General features: G+C 41.3%; 1 protein-coding gene across 2 annotated transcripts in view; it reads left to right on the plus strand.

Moving 5' to 3' along the window:
* PCNX2 (pecanex 2) overlaps positions 1-23,212 on the plus strand; it is a 281,662-nt gene that overhangs the window by 131,115 nt on the left and 127,335 nt on the right. For both annotated transcript variants that reach the window (XR_011538712.1, XM_008527506.2), the window contains exons 19-21: positions 801-951; positions 18,441-18,582; positions 22,660-22,837. Coding sequence is in view for 1 of the 2 variants with exons in the window: in XM_008527506.2 (XP_008525728.2) it covers positions 801-951; positions 18,441-18,582; positions 22,660-22,837 (471 nt within the window). In the remaining variant the exon portion in view is untranslated. The remainder of the gene's footprint in view (positions 1-800; positions 952-18,440; positions 18,583-22,659; positions 22,838-23,212) is intronic.

Raw genomic sequence — 23,212 nt, forward strand, 5'->3', positions numbered from 1 at the left:
CACATCTTTATTCCCCTTGATAACAGAGCCCGTGGTGGAGCCCCGGGGTACTGACAGGACAGTGGAGCCAGAGCAAGAAAGCCAAGTGTCACTTGAGAGGTTTTAGGAAACGTATCCATGTGCTGTTACGAGTTATGTCCAAGATGCTGTTTGGTCTGCATCACAGATGAGGTTCAGGTGCTTCGCTCTTTCTCTGTCCCCATCTGGGGAGTTGTTTTGTTTGCAAGAACAATAGCCCATCTCGTGGAATCCGCCTTGAGGAGGGTCAGTAGTGATGAGACATGCTGACGGCCGGCTCCTCTGAGCAGAGAATGGCGGAGTTACCATATCAGAGCCAAAAAGATGATTGGAACACTGTTTTCAGTTCGAACAACAAAAATAGTGAGCTCTAAATGGGGTTTCTGGCTTACCATTCTAACAGGCAGTTGCCATCTCTCTCTATAAAAGGATTATATATTTATGAACTCTTCTTTCAACAAAGAAAAGTCTATTAGCTAAATTCATTATTCTCCACCTCTTCTTTTAAGGAAAAACAAAAGCAAAATAGTCCAATGGGCAGAATTCCTTAGGCCTCTGTGCTTCCATGGGCCAATGCTCCACCCCCTCGCGGTTCTCAGCACGGTGATGGGTCTCCGGCCAGATGGAAGGCATTTTCAGAGGCCTGAAGCAAGAACTGGGCTTGGCTGTCTATTCTTTAAGAGGAAAAAGGGAGAGGACAATAGTGTCATGTATTATTCATGGGCATCCCTCGCCCCATCCTTCTAAGCTAAATAATGAGATTTTGCCCTCTCTCGCCGCAGCCCTTCCTCAGCGTCGTGCTGTTTGCCCTGGCTGGCGCTGTGGGATTTGTGACCCATTACATGCTGCCTCAGCTCCGCAAGCACCATCCGTGGATGTGGATTTCACACCCCGTGCTTAAAAACAGAGAGTACCAGCAGCGGGAAGTGCGAGGTTAGTAACGCATCCCTCATGAAAGAAATGATGCAGCGGCAGGCTTTCCGGAACCAGAGCAGGTACGCAGCAATGTGAACGCGCTGAATGCCACAGAGCTGTACACTTAAAAATGGTGACAATGGTAGATGTCACATTATCTATATTTTACCACAATAAAAACAAGGAGAGCATGTATCTTGTAGTATACAGTGTTGTTCCCAGAACAAGAAAGCTGAAGTGGGGTGAATTAGAAGTATGTTTTATAAAAATAGTAATTGGTTATTAGTATTGAGGAAAAATTAATTTATATCATTCAGACCTGAAGATTATGCTGTTCCAGCTTACCTTGAACTGGGAACCAGAAAGAGCATCACTTGACCACCTTCCCATCCTCCACAAAATGGGGGGATGTGGCAGAGACTGACCTTTAACCCTTAGGACCCCTGAACCCTTGAATTTTGTTGAACTTGCTTGATCACCTGGGCCTAGACCTGTATGTGATTGACTCAGCTGTTCCTGGGCTGTCTCTGGCCGCCATCGTGTAATAGCCCGGTAATCCTGACAGTGTCAGAGCTTCTAGAAAAGAATTCTCTCAGGAGTTTCTCTGCCAGGTCTCCCCTTGCTCTGTGATTAACAGATGGCAAAAGCATCGATTTATCTCCATTTTCAGACACATCCAAGTTATTGGTCACAGTTCACAGCTATAGTTTATAACTAGTTAGTGCTGCTAACTCTGCACAGAACTGTTTAGCCCATTGTAATTTTGCCGTTGTTACGCGCATTATCTAGTCATCTCCCACTGCAGACACAAAGGTACTCTCCACCACAAGGGTACATGAGTGACACCATAGTTTGCTCACTGGCAGGAATGTCCTGGACTCAGCCAGGTTTGTTGTCATCAGTAACTTCAGTAGACAGTGTGACAAAAGGAAAAGAGGGGAGAATTATAAAAAAAATAAGGAAGCGAAAGAATCACTTAAGATGCTGTAAAGAATAGAGAGCATTTCTTTAAGGAATATCTCTGGGTGGATATGAGGAGCTGCCTTAATTTGAAACAGCCAAATCTGGAAAACTGGATTGTTCTGGGGAGAAATAAGGCGTAGTGGGCCTGCTGCCAGCATAGGGCTAGAAAGTGGAGAAGGGTAACTTGGACGCTCTGCCTTTGGGGACTTGCTCTTCCCACCTCTGACGTGAGGGGCTCATGGAAGGGTCACGCTGCGTGATATAGCTTTTAAATGCTCTGCTCAATTTCAAGTGCTACTTAAATGCAAATTATTATCAGTATTATAAAAGGTGAAGGAAGAGAAGCTCAGAGTTGCTGCGATTTATAACGGCTGGTTCATTTCACAGTCCGCTTGGGGAGAAAGATCTGTCCCAAACAGGAGCCTGCTGAGGAAAAGACGGGTTTCTGTTGAACTTCTGCAGTGTTAAGGCCACGTTTCCCTGTCATTCTCTAAACCTTTAGAAAGACTAAGTTTGGGTGAAATGAGTGGAATATTTGGGAGTTTGTTATTTTGGCATCATTGATTTTTGATGGAGATTGGAAGTAAGATGCTTTGATTCAGGAAACTGTGCTATATCTATATCGTCTGGATCTGTACCTGTACCCGGATGTTTATATGCTTCGCCATGAGGACAGAGAACTTGTCAAATTGAGAGAAAGGAAAATGAGACAGATGACCCTTGGGTTCCCCTTCTGTGGCAGTTCAGAGTGTGGAGTTCAACATTGCAAGATAAGAGTGGGCAGTTTAAAATTGGGGAATCTTTTTTTTATTTTAGTCTGGTTGTTTTCTTCCTGAATCTAACAGAGCCCAGTTTAAATTAGAATCCTTAGATATTTCAAGCCTGCATGGCCTTTTCAGTACAAGAATCCAGAGCAAGTAAGGTGAGTGAGTTTGTATGTTGACTTCTCTTTGAGGGGCGAGCGAGCAGGCGGCCCTGGCCCCTGTCCTGTAGGGGAGGCTGGGAGAAATGTAGCCCCTTTGCACAAGCTCCAGCAGAGGCTCTGGGGATGTTCTCACTTGCCTCCATTAGCTGTTATAAGCCACCTGAAATCTAGCCAAGAGTAATAGATTTCACAAATTATGCATATAATGAAGAACAGATTGCATTTTAAATTTATGTATGTTGGAAAATCCAAATATTTAAAATATATTCATATGAACTCAGTGAAGCCCTGTTACCCATTTTGGTATCATCCATGCCCAGAATTTCCTTGCATCCTTTTCCTGGCCTTCTGCCTTTTAGGTATTTCACTCTTCATTTCTTCTACTAGCAAGAAAACATGCACCGGAAGCTCAGACTGATCATATAATTTTAATGTGAAAACTATGCTCAAATCTTCCTTATAGGATCACAGACATTATAACTGGAAAAGAAGGAAGAGCAGAGCAGAGCTGGCAAGTCGTTGGCATACCACTGGAATGCCCTGGTCCCACAGCACACACTGCTAACTAGAACAATTCTAAGATGGGGCCAGCGGCAGACGTTGCCAGTCAATTGGAATTGGCATGTAAAATGAGGTATATGTGCTGTCCCTGTCTTACGGTTAATATAATCCTATCCCACCATTTTACAAAGGAGGAAAAGGAAGTTTAGAGAAGTCAGGGGATGTAACTTGGGTTCTACCATGTTTGTAGCCAGCGAGTGACCTGTACCTGGGTCATCTCACTCACTCCAGCTGGGTGCTCTCTCTGGTACCATGGTGCTCTCAGTCCAGGGGCAGATGCTATGCCATCTGAAAGGGGCTCTCAGACTGTTTTGCAGGCGTCATTACCCAGACGAGCCACGTCAGTACGATAGGTCCTGTAAAGTCTAACATGCCATTGTCTGATACGAACGCAATAAAGCTTTAACCCCTTTGCCGCAATAAATTCTGGGCATTCTTGTAGTTTCTCAAACACACCACATTCTCTCATGTCCTCTCCTTGCTGTTTCCTCTGCCTGGGAGCTTTTCCTCAAGCTTCACTAGACTCATGCCAGATGACTAAAAATCAGTCTCTCCAAAAGTCCTTCCCTGACCACCTAAACCAGAGTGACTTCCTGGCTGCTCCCTCAAACCTCCCTTTCCATTATATTCTCCAAAGTCCAGTGCTTGCTGTGGTGCCAGGCACAGAGTTGCATTTACTGAACTGCGTTTAATTTAAATATCCTCAGCCCTATATTTGCTAGAACAAACTTTAAACTTGGTGCATATACTTTCTTTCGGTTTACTTTTTTCCTACATACCTCCGATAAGTAATTTTACTTGTATGTAAAACTACTTGGAGGTACAAAATTAATTTAGATATGAAGTTCAGACTGAGATAAAATGGAACTGTGTTACAACTCAAGTTGAAAACTGTAAATTGAAACATATATTTTTTAACCAATTCAGTTCTTTACTTTTAAGGCTTATTTAAGTAAACCTAATCCTATCCTATCCCCAGCAAGATATTTCACCAATATTTGAGCTAAAAGAATAAAACTCTATTAGTTATAGTACAGCTCAGCAGTCAAATGAACCATGGTGGTGATGTGGGCATAACTGTTCTATCAATGGGTATGCGTGAAGTTGCCCTTTGTTTTGCTCTATTTCCCACCAATCTAAGTGAATAATGCTGAAAATAACAGGATAGGCAGTGCTACGAATGGCACCGTATTAGTCCTGTATGGAACTTTTGAGACTAAATTTTTAACGAGCATTGGATTTTTAGAAAGTAAGACAAATCTATTATCGTGAATTATGAGGATGATTCTAGACAAATGACTTCCTTGATTGGCCCCTATTTAAGAGGTTGAATCTGTTTGACAGTTTGTTTTATATAAGAACTTTCCAAGGGAATCATGTCATTTTAGAAGGGAATAATAGTGTTTGTCACATTTTCACATGGGCCTACAGGAAGAAATTTCTATAATATTATCATTCTTGGCTCATAAGAATCTAAGAAAAATTGAAGTGATCTGATCTGATGACCAGACTCTTAACCATAAAAGTGGGTTTTCATGGCTTTAAAAGAGATTGAGATAAAGAATAAGTTCACTCTTGGTAGTCACTTGTTTACTTATTTATTCACTCAGAAAATGCTATGAATATACTATTCATTAAAAAAAATTATTGAGTTCCTACATGATGCCAAGCCTGTGAACAAGTGAGATAGGATGACTAAAACATGGTTTCTGTAACCAAAGAGTTTCTAATCTAGTAAGCAAACCTATGGCTGTGCCAGAACAGAAGAGCTGTGATTGTCACACACACAGTGACGTGGCGTCAGCGCTGTGTTCAGCATTGCAGGAAATACAAAGAAGTAGAAGGCCCTAAGTGAAGAGGTTACAATTAATTTCATGCTCATTGATTAAGCTTTTCCAGCTGGTTGGATTTGCATATAAAATGGAAAATATATGGGAATTTATAACTAAATGTTGAATTAATGTCTGGAGCATTGGTGTTCAATAATATTGGTTGAATGAACAAAGGAATGATTAGTGCTTTGTAAGTTCACTGAAGAAAGAGTTTCCCGTAGGATGACATGGGCAGAAAAAACCTGGTGAGGTACAGGCTGGTTTGAAGGACTCAAGTGTACCTGTGTATAAGAACATATATACCAACAGGTCATCACTCTGTGAAAAAATGGATGCTGAAAAGCTTAAGTTATAATTTTTGGATATATTAGAATAAATGGATAAAAGGTTATAGAAATTATTAAAAAATCAATTGAAAGTCTCTTTTAAATTATAATGTTAGAAATTCACTATTATAAAGCTAATTCACAAATGAATCCTGAATTTGTAATTCCTAAATGAGAGTGACTTTGCATTTTAGCAAATCTTGCCTGTTGGTTTGCAGATAGACTGGTTTCGCCATGCGACAGACACCGTTCTGAGAGATTTTGCCTTTCCTAACGTATTTTTCATTTATTATCAAAGTAATACATAGTGTTAAAAATCAAATAGAACACATTGTAATGAAAAGCAGCAGACTTCTGTCAACTTTTCCCCATCTCTGATTCTCCTTCTCCAGAAAAAATTACTTCCTACTCCTTACACGTTTCTTCTGGTGTTCACCATAGTTCTAAATAGTGTGCGCATTCTGCTATTTCTCGATATTTCAGCTGCCAGTCTACTGACTTCCTGTTATGAAAGATAAGGATTTATCTCTTTTATCTTCCCTCGTACATTAACATTTCCCCTTTCTCCTTCCTCCCAGTGTAGTTTTAATATTTTTGTTGAACATATACTGGTTTTTTTTGTTTTTTTACTGTTGGTGTAATTGTTATTCACTTCTTGTGCTGATTGTATACCATGAATATATTTCCTTTCTTGTTCAGATTTCTGTTTTTGCATTTGCCACCCTTTCCAATAGCTGTATAAAATATCTCTCCATTCCATTTTCTACACAGGCAAACCTGTCAGATACTTTATTGGTTCCATTTCCTCAGACTCCCTCCTGGCGCCTGCTCCATTTCTTCTTTGTTTACTCCCTCATTTGGAATAAACTCATCCACCAGTCACTCCAGGGAAAGGGTTCATGGGAAGGAAACTTTTTGGGACTTGATCTGTCTCAAAGTGTTTTCAGTCTACTTTGCTCTTAAAGGGTAGTCTGTAGTGTGTAGCCTGCCAGGATAGAAACACTTCTTTCAGAATTCGAAGGTAATGTTCCATCGTCTTCCAGCTCCCACTGCTGCTGCTGAGCAGTCTGATGATTTTCTGACCCTCTGCTCCTTTATATGTGTCCAGCTTTTTCTCTGCAGGAAGCTTTTGGAAAGTTTAGAAGGGAACCATGGTGTCATGGCCCAGAGAACAGGCTCTGGAAGAAGACTGGGTGAACTCAGATCCTGGCTCTGTCACATATTAGTTGTGCTTAACCATCACGATTCAGTTTTGTCCTCTATAGTTGAGGGTTCCCACAACAAAGAATTGTTGGGGGATGAAATTCATCAAGATAATAGCTGAAGGACATTTGGCACAGTCCTTGGCAGGCAGAAGGTACTTAATAAGTGCATCCTCCTTCTCCTCTTCCCCAGGGTTCTGAAATCCAGTCATTTTGCACTTTGCTTTGTGCCTTGTTTCACCCAGTGTGCTAGGTGGTTGGTGGGCCTTTACAATCTGGATGTCCATATCCTACAGTTTTGAAAGTTTTGTCAACAGGTGATAGTACTACCTCAGTGACCAAGTTCACAGAATTTTGTGATGATTAAATTAAACCCAATAATATAAGTAAAAATTTGTTAAAATGTATATAGTGCTAGATAAAAGAATATGGCATGGCAGGCATTCCCAAACATAAAGGCTGTGCTGGGGTCTTTGGGAAGGTCTCATCTTTGTGTGTGATGAGGAGATGCTGTGGTTCTGGGAGGAAGAATGTATTGCTTACCCCCTTTTTTCCTCCACGTAAAAGAATGCTAGCATCTGGAGGTAGTTAGAGAACTAGAAGGCCCTCCAAAGCCTCTTTAATTCAAAGTGACTAAAATACTTTGGAGCATGAACTGAACTAGTGCTAGCTGAGTAACATAGTCTCACTTGCTACAATGCTTCTGTAGGAAAGTGCATTCCAGATGTCAAAGAAGTGGCTTAGAGTCGACGTGTCAGAAAATAGCCTGTCACTTGGAAGGAAGCCTGTCTTGTTAATTATTCCGCCTGTTGTTATTTTCATGCACCTTCTCCTCCTCTCCTTTTCTTGCCCTCCCTGCCAGGCACTGCTGCTCCTGCACGCTCACAGTCTGGCTGATCTCCTTCTAGTCCACTGGGAAACTTATCTTTTTCTGTCAGTCTCCACAAGGCTGGAGGTGGCTGCAGGGGCTTGGCAGTGAAAGCAGGTTCACAATGCAGCAGGAAAAAAGAAAAGTGGAATCCAGTTCCCTCTGCTCAAAGGGGAGCGAGGCAGAGGAAAGCCTGGAGAAGCACAGGCCCACCCCAGCCAGCGTTAAGAGGGGAAGAGCATGGGCACAGAGCTCCGTGATTAGCTGCCAATCTCAGACTCCAGCTCTTCAGCAGGCCAGGGGGTGTTTACCCAAGCAGGATTCTTCTAGACTGCGGATAAGTCTAAAACAATGCAGAAATCAAATGAATTGTCAATAATTGGAGAGGTATAAAAAAACTAACACCAAAAGTCAGGAAGTCTTAATATGCAGCTCACGATGTATGCAAGGTGTACATTTGTTGATCTTATCTGAAGTACCTTAATCCTCATAGCACTTTATGATCGATAATATATGAAGATGCCAGTGGAAAAGTAGAAATGGTGTTTTAAAGTAATCTTGTAAGTTATATAACATACCACTCACACTTTACTTGGGGGAGGAATTCTGATTTTATAAATTTGACGTTCACTGAGCACCTGCTATGTCCTAGGCGCTGTGCTAGGTATTGAGAATGCAAAGCTGAGCGAGAGCAGAATTCTTGCTCTCAGCAAGAAGGTTGTTCTAATATGAAGCATCTTCCTTCATGTGGCCGTGGTGAGAACATTGGAAAGTTTCTCCTAACCTCCTAACCCTCTTCGTGTGAAAATTTTGACCTAACCTTTTTTATGTCAAAAATTTACGAATGATTTCACTGGTGTTTTGTTTTAAATACTATGATTTCGTATTAATTGAGGACCTTTCTGTCAAGAAGAGAAAGCACATTATTGCACTGATTCTCCCAAGAGTTTCTCCATCCCTTTGAGGAGATGTGAAGGATGCTTTTTTTGAGGAAGATTTGCCCTGAGCTAACATCTGTTGTCAATCTTGTTCCTTTTGCTTGAGGAAGATTGTTGCTGAGCTAACATCTGTGCCAATCTTCCTCTATTTTGTATGTGGGATGCTGCCACAGTGTGGCTTGATGAGCGGTCTATAGGTCCATGCCTGGGATCTGAACCCGTAAACCTGGGGCCACTGAAGCTGAGCACATGAACTTAACCACTACGCTACCAGGCCAGCCCCTGAAGGATGCATTTTATTCCCACTGAATTAATGAAAAAAATCAATGGGATGGTTTCGGGAAAATGAGCTAAAAGTTTTAAAAAATTGCGTTAGACTTTGAATCAAATGAAATTCCAGATGGATTAAAGATTTAAAAATTTTTTTACAAAGGAGGAAGAAGAAGAAAGAGAGAACCGGAATAGCAGTGCGAGAAAATACAGATCAAGTTATGTAATCTTGGTTGGCCAAGAGGAAAATAATTTTCCAAGCGTGACCCCAAAGTCAAAAACTACTAAAGAAACAACTAAAAAAATTTATTTGCTCAAAAATGTACATTTTAATACTCTGATCCCCACATGATGCTCTTTACCACCTTGTATTTCTCTGAGGAGTTTACCATGATGCTGAACCTGATAATATTTATTCAAAAATATTTATAGAACCTATCATGTGCCAGGGACTGTGCAGAATGCTGGGGAAGCCCTCGGAGCGAGGCCTGCATGGCCTCACCTGGGGGTGACCCTTCTGAGAAAGGGGAGTGTGTCCACCAGGAGTAAGTCATGAACCCCTGAAAGGCAGGCAGCGCCCCACTGTGGAAGCCCCAGTTTCTCCTCAGACTTTATTCTACTAGGCGTCTGCTTTAGTTAATTAAGTTATTAATCAGCCAGTTAATGAGTGGTACCGCCTGAATCTACTGCATGGCTCGTGTGGACAGGGTACAGTGCTAAATGCTGAATATGATGGAAAAAGACAGCCCTGGCCCCCTGGCTGTAGTTGACAGATGGACATTCATCACACAGATTAATATATCCACACAGTGTTTGAAGTCCAATGAAGAAAAACTATAGGCAGCTAGGAGGAAGTATAAAGGGATCCTAATTTAGATTTGAGGGAAAAAGAAGGGCTTCTTTGAGGAAGTGACATTCAAATTGAGGCCTGAAGGCTAAAGAGAGGGTTAGCCATCAAAGTGGAAGAGGGGGAATCTAGGCATGAGAAGATGCCACGGGCACACCCTACACTGGCTAATGAGAATGGAAAGGTCGTGAGGACCTTGGTTTATCCTGAGCAGAATGATAGGGTGTGAGAGGCAGGGTGATATGATCTACTTTACATTTAAGGGTGATCACGCCCTCAGTTCGTGCTGCTGTTTTGGAGGTGAAGCCTGGTTCTAGAGAATAAACCGTGACATGTGTACATGTTAGTGCTGAGGACTTTACAATCTGAGATGTCACCCAGCAAGAAAGATGCAAGGGAGAGATGCTCAGAGGAATAAACAATTACCTCTAATAAGGGGATGCTACCAGCCTGGACGTGGTAATTCCACTCTGCAGGGTCTCTGCCTTATATGCCTCAGGGTGACAGGGCCAATTGAACCGAGCTGCCTCCATATTCAGGTGCTTATAAACACATCTGGCCCCTGTGAAGCAGGGGGCCGTGCATCCTTGCAGCTTAAATCGTAAGTCAAGATTTGAATTGGAGAAAACTACCTTCCTACAGATAAAAACATCCTGGGGATTTTTGACTAACTTTTAATTATTGAGAAGGACTTATTTTAGGAACGTAAGCATCTAAGTAAAACACAACCTGAAAAGCCTTTGAGAAAATTTAAAGCGTTCAGTTGTAATAAGTCGTATATAAACTTGTAAATGGCGTAGTTAGTCTGCATTCTTTTTCTCAAGGGCCTAATATTCTAGGGAAAAGAGAAATAACAATGCTAAAGTAATGTCTTTTTATGGTCTCTCTGCATATTCAGGACATTACAGAAAGGCAGTTATAAAATACCATTGCAAAGATTTTCTTTTTAACTTTGTATGAACACTGAGAGAGTTTGCAGACTTAAGAAACATATTTATCATGTTATTGCACTTGTCAGCTTTCCTTTTTATTAGCTTTTCATGGTTACCCCATAAGAAAGCCATAAGTCTGGTCTTTTAGAATTCAGAATTCTGCACGTGCACTTCTGTTTTAGCTTCCTTCTACATTGTTATTCACTTTTCTATTTGTTCCCCCCGTCCAAATATAAACATTCAGTACGAGTTCCATTTATCTGTTAAAGATTTTCTACAATCTGGAGATCGTAGCATTTCATTGGAGTAAATTACTAAACTTGGTAGGATTCTACAGATATGTAAGAATTAAAGTGAAATTAACTTTTTTTCAATGTACAGGATTAGCAGAACCCGAAGTCAAAAGTCTGGAGCTGGTGATCTCGGGGGTTTGCTCTCCTCTCTGTCATTCCTAGATATTCATTTTAACTCCCTTCCTTTCCACATCCTTGTCTACCCCTGCCTGGGTTAGATGTTGTGCTGAGCACCAGCTAGGAAAACCGTGCGTTGGGGTAAATCTTTACCTAAAATGTTTTCCCCTTAATATACAGTGTGTGTACCCGTGCTTGCTGGTGTGTGCAGACTGTGAAATGCGTTTGCTATCCTCTCATTTAGAGATTCAGAATCAATCAGTGGGAGGCATGTGGGAGCTTCTGTATCCATCAGATGTCAGTCATTGTCGCTTTCATTTCCTTCCGGCACCTCAGGTAGTAAACTAGAGCTGAATTATATCATACAGCTTGACTTCCATCTCAATCTTTTTTGTGTCTCTGGCTAAGGGTGCTATTAAAAAATAGTGAAGATTTTCTAACTTATGAATGAGTTGATTTCTAGTTCTCTAGAAGTTCTGTTTATCTTTCAAAAGTCCGACATAGGACTCCTTTGTAGCTATCCTCTTGCTTTGCTTCTAACTAGAGACCCAGTTATTGCCTTTTAAAGATCCAGGTCCTTGACTGTTCATATATGTTATTGTGGCCATGTTGAACATAGCTCCTTTGAACATGCTGTTCCAAAGCCAGACAACAGAATGGTGCTTACGATCCAAGACTTCCAAAAGTCTAAATGCCTTAGCCACATGCCTTAAAGTTGTGTCTGTGATATAGTTTCACACACATGCACACACACCCGGGTACCACAGAGGGTTAAAATCTCACCAAATATCTTTTGCTCTCAAATATTTTGAAAGACGTGGATGGTGAATTCAGAGCTTAGGTAATTTCTATATTATTTGAAATTCATTGCTTTATGTGTTTCTGGGATGGATACACTGAAATTCTTACAGCAAACCGTATTTGTTATCATTATCTGCAGTAAATCATTATAGACTGGAATGGGATTGTGTCCCTGCCCTCAAGTCAGCCTTATCCCCCCTCAGTGGAAAATTTCATCTTCTAAAAGTAAATGTGACAAGCATTTGAAAGTCTGGCCGCGCTCCCCTATCCAAATGGTACCCAGTTCATTCTATGGTGATGAGCCACTCAAGTGATTCTTTTAATTCAAGTGTTTTTCTAACAGCACTGCTGGATGAGATTGGCTTATATGTCTCTTAATTTACATATTTTTGCAGGAATCTAGTGAAGGTTCTCCTGTTTCTCTGAATTGGTGACAAATGTTGATAGAACTCTGTAAATGGATTTTTATAAGCAGACTGAATTGCATTTGATGTGAGCACCCCAATCTGACACTGTTGATCTCTTATAAATGGAGAAATTGGAAAAAATAATTTTGTACGGAAGGAAACAAAACTGTAACCATTTGTACTTTGTGGGAGATTAAAATGGGAAATGTTTAATGTTAAAGTTAGAAAGCTTTTGGTTTTGTAATGAAAAAAATAATCCCAAGGGGCTATATTTTTTAATCCCCCTTTGTTCAATTTAATTATTCAGAGTTGCCCCAACTACTAAAAAATGTTAAGATTATAAACAAACATTTATTGAACCCTAAATTTAGGCCAGACACTTTGCCAGGTACTTCAAATACTACACCATTTAAGACCTAGCACCTTCTCTTGACAAACTCACAATCTAGTGGGAAGGTTAATATTAAAATGAATACTTACTCTATGATGTGACAGGTACTGTAATTGCAGAATTCACAGTGTACAGTGATGGCACAAAGGAGTAACATATTTTGCCTTAAAACTAAAGATAATATGCACGGAATGCCTGGCTAAGTGTCTGGCAGACACCTAACGAGTGCTGGATATATGGCAGTGCAGTGGAGCACCAAAGGTGGGAAAGGGCGGGGGTCCACCCAGGAGAAGGGAGAAAGCCAGGTGCATTGTTTATAAAGAATTTACAAACAATAGTAAAGCCAATGAAGAGTTGAACTCCTTAGTACTGTCACCATGTGCTGACAATTCTAAACAGTATCGGTGATAAACCCTTCTTCTATGGGATGGACACTTCAAATGCCCTGCCCCTGGCAACCACTGGTAGTGAGTGTATTGGGAGTGGTGAAGGGGTGGGGGTAGAAGGTCAAAGAAAGCTCCACATGGCAGGATGCCAGTTTCCCAGGTAGGAAATATGGAAGGACATTCCAGAAGGCACCAGCATGTAGAAAGGCATACAAAACAGCATGGTTCATTGCAGTGGATGGGGGAAATAGAAGTTATTGTCAATAAATGGTGATGGTCAATTGGATAGCCACATGGAAAAAAGTCAGTCTCGATCCCTGTCTTACATTGTACACAATCATCCATTCTAAATAGATTGCAGATCTAGATGTGAAAGATAAAGCAATAAAAGTCTTAGAGGAGAACATGGGAGAATGTGGTCATGATCTTTGTCTGTTAAACAGAACACAAAAGACTCTAAAAGGAAAAGTATTGAGAAGTTGGAGCATATTAAAATTAATTATTTCTTTTCTACAAAAGATAGTATTAAGAGAGTGAAAAGCAAACTATAAAAGGGGAGAAGATTTTCCCAATACGTGTAATTCTGAAGGAAAAAGAACCAGGCAATGGATGTGAAGAACCACTTCACAAAAGTGTATATCCAAGTGGCCGGGAAACATATGAAAAGGTACTCAACTGTGTTAGTCATCAGGGAAATGCAAAATAAAACCATAATATGATACCACCCTACACCCACCAGTGTTGCTAAAAGGAAGGAGAGAGAAAATGTTTTGGCAGGGATGTGGAACAAATAGAAGGATCTCTTTGCACTGTTTGTGGGAGTGTAAATTGGCACAATAACTTGAGAAAATTGTTTGCTGGCATCTCCTAGAGCTTCCTGTATGCATGCTTAATAACCTAGCAATTCCACTCTTAACTGTATACTCCACAGAAATGTACATGTTTACCAAACGACTTGTACAAGAATGTTGATAGCAGCACTCTTCATAATAGAACTAAACTGGAAGCTAACCAAATGTCCGTGAACAGTAGACTAGAAAAATAATCAGTGTATGTTCATATACAGCACTGAGAATGAACAAATGACAGCTACACATGAAAATGTGGGTGAATCTCATGATGTTGAGAAAAAGACACAAAGGATAGTAGGCAAAGCTGAACAGCAGAGTTCAGGGTTTGGGCAGTGGTTACCTTGTGGGCAGTGACTGTTAGCAGGCATGGGGACCTTTCCTAATCTAGATTCTAGAGACACAGCTCTACGTGTCTGATTTGTACATATTTCTGTGTATAGAAAGTTAAATGAAAAGGTTTTTTAAAATGCGGCATGGCTAATTCAGGTAACCGGTTCAGCATAAATTGTAAGTCGAAATCGATGGAAGATGACTCCAGAAAGTTACGAAGCGGCAGATTACGGAAAGCCTATATGCCATGTTAAGGTACTGGGGATGTGTGGACAGCCACAGTGGAGAACCGTTGAAGGCTGTGAGCCACAGAGATACCATGGTTAGATTGTGTTTGAAACAGATCTTTGGGGACAACAGAGCAGAAAAACAGATGATGCATAAAGAAGCTGGAGCGAAGGAGATCATTCATTCATTTACTCAACATGTATTTGTTGAGTGATTCCTATGTCAGCATTGGGGATACCAGCAGTGAACAAGAAAAGTCCTTGCCCTCATGGAGCTTAAGCTCTAGCGGGGAAAGTGGACAATAAATAAACACACAGATAAATAAACAAGATGTCAAAGTGAGATATGTTTTATCAAGAAAAATTCATTAGAGTAAAGAAGTAGAGAGTGAAAGAAGGAGGCTGTTTTTGATATGGTGGTCAGGAGAGGACCCACGGAGGATGTGACGCCTGAGCAGAGACCTGAATACAATGAGAGAGTGAGCCATGAAAATGTCTGGAGAGAAGAGTCCAGGCTGAGTGAACAGCAGGTGGAAAGCTTCTGGAAGGAAACAAACTTGGTATATTTAATATTCAAGGAACATCACCAGGATGAGAGTACATAATGGAGAAAGTGGTTGGAAATAAGATCAAAAAGGTGTCAAATCATTTAGGGTCTTCGAAGAGATGGTAAGGGCATTGAGTTTTCTATTAGTCAGGAGGCAGGAAGAGGTTAAAAATGATAGCAAATTCCCCCAAATCTCAGTGGCTTAGCAAAGTGAAAGCTTATTTTTTGTACATGCAAAGTCCAATGGGAATTTGGTCAAAAGATTTTTCCTAGTGAGACTGTCCCTTGTGTAGTGGAGGGCTATGGTCACTTGAGGACCAAGCTTCTTCCATCTTATGAACCTGTCGTATTGTGGTTTCAAGGTCACCCTTGAATCCTAACATTCTTGAGTCAGCGGATAGAAGGAGGAAACATGGAAGGTCAGGTACCTAGGACTTAACTACTTGACCTGGAAGCGACACACGGAACTTCTGCTCTCATTCTCCTGGCAATAACGAGTCATGTGGTCCTCTTATGTGCAAGGAATAACCAGGAAATGTAATCTTCAGCTGGTCAGCCACTTCCCAATGTCAGCTCTATACAAGGAGGAGTGTTAAAATTTTGGAGATCAGCTAAATAAAATTTGTTTCAGATAGGTTTTATCATAATTAGGATGGAAAGCCATTGGAGACTCTTTAATAGGATAAAAACAAAGTCTTAAAAGATCCCTCTGGCTGCTGGTAGATTATCAGCTCTGGGTCTAGGAGACACTAAAGAAGTAAGGAGAGCAGTTTTAAGGAAGTTTCATTAGTGTAGACAAGAAATGATGGTGACTTGGACCACGGTGATGGCAGCACAAGAAGAGAAATGTAGTTGAATTTGGGAGAGATTTTGAGGGTAGAGCCGATGGGATTCGCTTATAGGTTGGCTATGTAAGGTGTGAAAGGAAGAGTAGAGGAAAGATTTTGGCTTGAGAAACTAGATGACTGGGTGGGGCCATTTAATGAGATGTTCAAATGGCATCTTGCTTCTCAAATGTCACCTCCTCAATTATGCTTCTATGTCATCTTGTTTTACAGTGTAGCCCATGTGAATGACCTAGTACTCTTGATCCTCTTCACTCTGCTCTGTTCTTTTACATAAAACACTCATCTCTCATCACCTTCTTATTAATATACTTATGTAATTTACTTATTTATTATGTTAATTGTTTCTTGTCTACACTAGAATGTAAGCTCCATCAGGGCAAGAATTTTGTAATGTTTTGGGCACTAATTATCCTAAGTGCCTAAAAAAAGTGCCTGGCACATAGCTGGCACTCAGTAATGATTTGTGTAATGAATGAATAGTGACATTGGGGAGGAGTAGGTTTAAGTGAGAACATGGAATGAAGAACTTTGCTCAAATGCTTCTTTGACATTCAAGATATGTTACATAGTTGGATATACTGGTTTGGAGGCCAGAAAAGAGGTTGTGGATGGAGCTATATTTTTAGTAATCAACAGCATATTGACAATATTTAATAAAGCCATGGAACTGAATAAGATCATGTAGGAAATCACAAGAAGAAGGGAGAAATTAACTGGGACAAATGCTGCTGGGAAGTTGAGTAACATGGAGACTGAGATTGACCCTTGGAGATAGCAATGGGGAGGTTGTTTCGTGGAGAGGTTGGGGTGAGACTCTGATTGGAGTGGACGCAGGAGAGAATGTGAGCTAAGCTATGGAGAAAGTGAGTGTAGCCAAAACTTTTTTATTTTCATATTGGTAGTTTCCTACTATATCTCTCTTCTACTTATTAAGTGAATTGTTGGGGTGTTTGTTCTTATTATTTCCCACGTCGTGAAGTATTTCCTCTCTGTCCGTTCTCACCATTCCTATCTCATTCAAATGAATTCTTTTCAATTAAGATTTCAGAATGCCAGAACTTTCCTCATATTTTTAATCAAGTGAAGGTAGCTTTTGTGTTTTGAGTTAAAAAGATAATATATTTCTACATAGAAACATAGGCCACGTAGAGAAGAAAGTGAAATATCAGTTCCCAGTTTGGTGTGTGTGGTCTGTGTGTGTGTTTGTGTTGCTTCCTGAGATCCTTTACATGAAGTCCCAGTGAAGTATGTTGGAAACAGGTAATTTGTATCCCAATCCTGGGTAAGATACTGGAGGGGACAGCCCATTTTACGTCACTGCTGTGTCTCTCTGCACGGTAGGCATCAACTGTTTCTCTTTCCTGAGTTGGTTCTTGTGTAATCCAAACGATGTAAAAACTACATGGCTCTCTTGTTTTTTACTATAGATTCCTGGGGTATAAGCTTTTTATTATAAATTGTTGAAGAATGTGGTTCCAGAAGTTTGATGGAGTTGCCTATGCCCTTTGCAGATCTAGACTTTGAGACTTCCTGTGGAGAGAACTGAACTGCCAGCATGTCTGGTTCATTTGCCTAGCTGTCTGGTGGGGGCTTGGGGTCAACCTCAGCCTCATAGTTACTAGCAGACAGAAAGATTTGGCAAGGAGTGAGGTGGCCCTGTCTGAGGACCCTGGGCCTGAACCTGGTATGCTCTCCTCACAGAGGTGGAGGCAGAGGAGAGTTCTCACAGGGATAAAGTTTTTCCCACCTCCTGATACTATGGCCTAAGGAAGTTTGTGCTCTGACCAATCAGACCAGCCATTTCTCCTCCCCAGAGAGAAAAGTTAGTAAGAGATGGGTGGGAGGCTGCAAGTATACATTCCACATTACCCCCTCATGGGGGGAGAGCAGAGTTCTCCTCTGCCGTGAATAGTAGGAAAGAGAGATGACTACTTCCCCAGTCGCAGACTCAGAGGATGAGCGGGACACACAAAACAGGCTCATAATGATGAGGGTAATAGTTTGCGATCACATGCTAGTGGTTGGTCGAGTCTGAATGCAAACCCGGATTGGCCTGACTTAAAACTGTGACCTTGTGGGAATAGACCTCGGTCTCCATGGTGCTGCCTTTGTCACGAAGGCTCGCGAGAAAGTCTACATTCATAGTGATACGGGCTTGGGGATCAGCTTTCTCTTATTTGTATGTATTTCCCAGGGATTTGAATGTGGATATAAAGACTAAAAAGAGGAAGAGGAGAGGCCAAGACCCAGCCCCAGCCTCAGAAGTGACCTTAAGAGGGAATGGGCACATGGGACTTTTTCCAATTCTTCATCTTTCACTTTCTACCCTTACTTGCTCTGAGATGCCTTGATGCTGTGTCATAGCTCGTTTCACTGGTTCCAGTGATAATTATATATGGAAAAATCAATTGACTTGAAAAATTGGGATACTGACCTATATTATTGTATATTATTATTTCTGAACTATGTAGAAACAAACCTAAGAGTTGCTGCCTGGAAAGAAAATTGGTATATAACATCTAGTATCTGGAGTTCTGAATCAGCAGCTTTTGAATTGAAGGGGGGATATTACTTATTATTACGTGTTCTTAAAGAAAAATAATTTGATCAATGGCTGTTCTAAGTGGTTTTTGTGTTTCTTTCAGATGTCGCCCATTTAATGTGGTTTGAAAGACTCTATGTTTGGCTTCAGTGTTTTGAAAAATATATCTTGTACCCAGCAATAATTTTGAATGCCCTCACTATTGATGCATTTTTAATAAGCAATTACCGGAGGCTTGGTACCCAGTAAGTGAATCATGGTTTATTCTCTTAATGATTTGGATCACGTTTTCAAAATCTAATGGGTTTTCTCTAAACAGGCACAGCAGAAGCCAACTTCTGTCTACTAATTATTGGCCATGTAAAAGTAAGCCATGGTGGTCTTTTACTCAAACTCACTAGAGCTACGTGGTTATTGTGGAGTGGCTGGGGTGCAAATGAAGTTGGCTCTGCTTGAAGTGATGTTCTGGATAAATGTCAGTAGATTTGCAAATCATCCTGCAAGAGCTTAGTCAGTGAGCCTTATAAGATGACGGAAGCACAGTATGGTCCCGGGGTTCCTGGAGCTCCTACCATCATGCTTAGAGCTTTACGAACTGCCTCGTGTCATTTCATTTAGCGAATACGCTATCATTTTGTGCTTGAGGGAGGGGGAAATTAATCACTATCACTGCTCCCGCTGCATTTATCAGGAGGAGCCTCATAACTTAAAAAAATGGAGCACAGAGACTTCATGCCATCAAGTCTGTGTTTTTGCAAAGCATTAACAATGTACAGTTGAATTATTAGTTTTATATATTAACATTAACTCAATTTACAAATGGGAATCTCTTCGATGGTTTGTGTATGTGTCGTTCTGACAAAGGCTTGAAGTTTCGGGTCAAAGAAGCTGTTAGAGTAGGAGGATGCAAAGAGATTCTTCCCCAGATTTGCTTGTTAGTCACGTTGCTTAAACACTACGCGCCCAAGTCAACCCCTTTCAGGGTGTGATGAGGACAGACTAATTAATATTTGCCAAAGATTGAGCAAGCTAAGATAAAAGGTGTTTGAATACTCTGTCGGACTCTGGGTAGATTCATGGTCACACAAAGCAGTCATGACATGAAACGATTCTAGAGCCTTCCTGTCTTTATCAGACTTTGCCTTCCTTCCAGTCCAGACCTGTTTGAGTTAGGCCAGGGCAAGAAGTCCATACCTTTTGGTATTTAAAATCCTATACTTAAGATCCAGGGATGAAAATTAGTTTCACTGAATAAAGAAAGTAGACAAGGGGACTGCAGACCTCTTAGAGTCTGGGTGGGTCCCCATCCAGGAGATGACTCTCCATCTAGAACATCGTGTGTTCTCTTAGTGGCAGGTGGTTCCAGTATGGTACAGTCGTGGCTGGCCCCATGACAACCTCCCGGAAAAGGCAGATTTTCAGTTTCTAGAATGAGGGCTCTCAGTCAGAAGCTAAGTAGCACAGAAGGTGGCACTGCTGCCTTGGGCTGTCAGGCTGAAGGACTTAAATTTCTCCCTATGCAGCATCAGGATGAGGACCTCGAACTAAGCCTGCAGGTCGAGGCCAAGGAGTTCTGACTGTTGGCAGAGGATGGATGCGAGGGTTGGGAGTCAAGCAGATTCAGACAGTTTGGATAGAGTCCAGTTTAAAGTAATATTACTCTCTGTCCCCTGTAAGTTTTTACCAGACACTAAAGTTAGAAAGTAGCACCTTACATATAAACCTCCAAATATTCTCAACTCTCAGATGATACCAGCAGAATTATTTTTTTGAAAGCCCAAAGCTCACAATTCCTTTATATTCTTTTTTTTTTTCCTGAGGAAGATTAGCCCTGAGCTAATCTGCCACTAATCCTCCTCTTTTTTGCTGAAGAAGACTGGCCCTGAGCTAACATCTGTGCCCATCTTCCTCTACTTTATACGTGGGATGCCTACCACAGCAAGGCTTGACAAGTAGCGCATAGATCTGCACCCGGGATCTGAACTCGTAAATCCCGGGCCACCGAAGTAGAATGTGCGAACTTAACTGCTGTGCCAAAGGGCAGACCCTTATATTCTTGAGACATCTATGTGAAGACTTAAAAAAAATCTCTCAACATTTCAAGCATCCCACTAGACCAGCTATTCTAAACAGGACAGCAGGAGGCTGTATATCAGTATCAGAGACCTGGCTCAAACTGTATAAGCTTAGCCCCCACTCTGCCTTCACTGAGAACCACTGTAAGATAGTCAGATAGCGAGCCCTTCAACAGCAGGCACTGTTTCTTATTCAGTTTTCAATGCCAAACCTCTAGTAAATGGTAGAAGGATGGATGGATGGGTGATCAAGTGGGAGAGGAGGCTGGTAAATGGATGAGTGGGTGAATTGTGATATCTTGTTAGTATTTGTATTTTCCAGCCTGATCTAAATGGATGCTTTGCATCTCTCCCAGGCCATTGTTCACAGATGGCTACAGAAGCCTGTATAAATCCTTCAGCTAAGCCTACAGTTATCTATGAACCAATAACTGTAACCATTACTATTGCAATGTTATAAAAGCCTTAAACATCAGTCTTCAAGATCTCCATAGTCTTAACCAGTCACCATTAATAAACATAAAGTGAATTTTGTCCATTCTAACTGTAGTCACAGAAAACAGAAAGTTCAGAGTTGACCCTCATCTCAGTTTGGCTTAAATAACCCAGCAAATCACCAGTCGCCCCTGAAAACCAAGGTATCTCTAGTTTTGAGATGCCATATCACTGGGGTCTCCCCCAGGGCTTTGGCTGGCCCACAGGGATTCTTGTACCCTGGGCCGTTGTCTAGGTCATGTTTTCATGCTGTGGTTTCATCGTGGGCATTAGTTGTCCACTAGAAAAGGAAGGCAGGTCATGGGGCAATGCTCAGCCCTCGGCAGGATGATAAGAGGTTACGGAAACACATTCCCTCTCTCCCCAGATCTGCATATAACCAAGGGCTGGTTTTTCTCAGAAGCTGCATCTAAGCCTCTCACTCAGGGCCTTGGGCCAAGCTCACCCCACGCATCCTGGAGCAGAGTGGAAACAATCGCAGCCCAAGGTCTGCAGGGTATAAAGTATCAGACTGAGGCAGATGGAATTGCTAACATTAGACCTTTTTGACGACAAAAATGACAATTTTTCACCTGATAGGTGCAAAGACTTTGAAAGCACTTTTTAAACACATTAATAATCCTGATAAGGGTCTAGAGCCCAGGATCCCTCTAGGCTTGTGGAAATGGAGGTACAGCCCCAGTTTTCTGTACTTAGCCAGAAAAGGAAACCTCTGTCTTAGAGGTGCAACCATTCTCTGGAAAGTATTCCCACTTCTGTCTTTCGAGTTCCCGCATAGGATGTTATAATTGGAGAAGAACCTAGTTAAATTCTGCAGAGCTTTCCTGCAGAAAGACAGAGCCCTCTGGGAGGTAGTAGCTTGCTCTGTCAGGCTGTTCTGAGCTCTTATCATTTACCTTCCAATCTCAAGGTCGGTAGGCCGTTCATTGTTGACCTCATCAACTGGTAGAATTGTACACATAACACATGCTCTCTACACAGGTTAACAATCTGACTCCCTAGACCAGAGCATTCAGGAGTTCAGTCCTCAAAGCAAAGTCCTGGTATTTCTTTGCCCGATTGCTTCGGTGAGCTCCTTATTGAGGCCTATGCAATGGGGGAAAAATGTTGATGATATAATTTTCAGCAGAAAAAAAGGGAGACCAGACAGCTTATGCTCACTAGGATGACAAATATGCTGGCAAACATTGGAAGTTAATATGTTATGGTAAAAATGGCTTTATTAAGATGCTGGGAGTTTTCCTCTTCTCAGCATCTACTGTTAACCATTATGACGTCACTGCTTCAGTGAGATTCTTTCATAATAAAAAGACACGTACTGAGCAGATGCTAATAGGGACAGTATGCTCTCTGTTTTGTCACTTTCCATCAAGCTGTCTGTGGCATCTGTCACTGCAGTAGTCCTTCAGATAAGCTCCATGGAGCTCTGTGTCCTTGCCAAAGGACAGGGAACTGTGAAAAGCATATGGTGGAAAAGGGCTGCCTCAAGTTGCAGAATCTGTGCTCCAGAGTTGCTTGGCATTGAGTTTCAATCCTGGCTCCGCCCCGTGAGACCTCAGACAAGTGACTCGAACTCTGAGACTCAGTTTACTCCACTGACAAGTGAGGATAATAATAGGGCCCACCAAGTTGGTTTCTTGTGCCTGTAAACTGCGTAATGCACAGTAAATGCTCAAGATACATGAGCTATTGTGACTCACCTACCAGTTCGCATGGCGTCATTGATCACTTCTTTTCTTTCCTTTCCAACAGCTGGGACATTTTTCTGATGATCATCGCCGGCATGAAGCTGTTGCGGACGGCTTTCTGTAACCCAGTTCACCAGTTTATCCACTTGAGCTTTACTGTAATCTTTTTCCATTTTGACTACAAAGATATTTCAGAGAGTTTCTTACTGGATTTCTTCATGGTGTCCATTTTATTTAGCAAGGCAAGTTCATTAGCTATCGTCTTCATTTTAAAATTTAAAAGGTGCGTTTCTTATCAAATGTTTTGAGAGTTTTCAACATTGTCTTTTTTAAAAAATTGTAGAATGAAATTAAATTGAATTAATATGCGTGTTACATGCCTGCTGCCATTTTAGGGACATTCGTCATGGAATAGAAATATACCATGTTATTTGCCAAAAATCACTAATTAAAATGAATTAGCCATTAGTGTTGCTTGAAATTTTATGATCTTGTCTCTGTTAACAATCTCATTATGGAACTTCCCTAGGTCTCAAATGCTCTGAATTCAATTAAAGATGAGCTACCATACTAATTTTTTTTTTCTTTTACTTAGCTAGGATTTTGCCTCTTGGGGT

The sequence above is a fragment of the Equus przewalskii genome, chromosome 1 (genome assembly GCF_037783145.1).
Source record: "Equus przewalskii isolate Varuska chromosome 1, EquPr2, whole genome shotgun sequence".
NCBI classification, from domain to species: domain Eukaryota; kingdom Metazoa; phylum Chordata; class Mammalia; order Perissodactyla; family Equidae; genus Equus; species Equus przewalskii.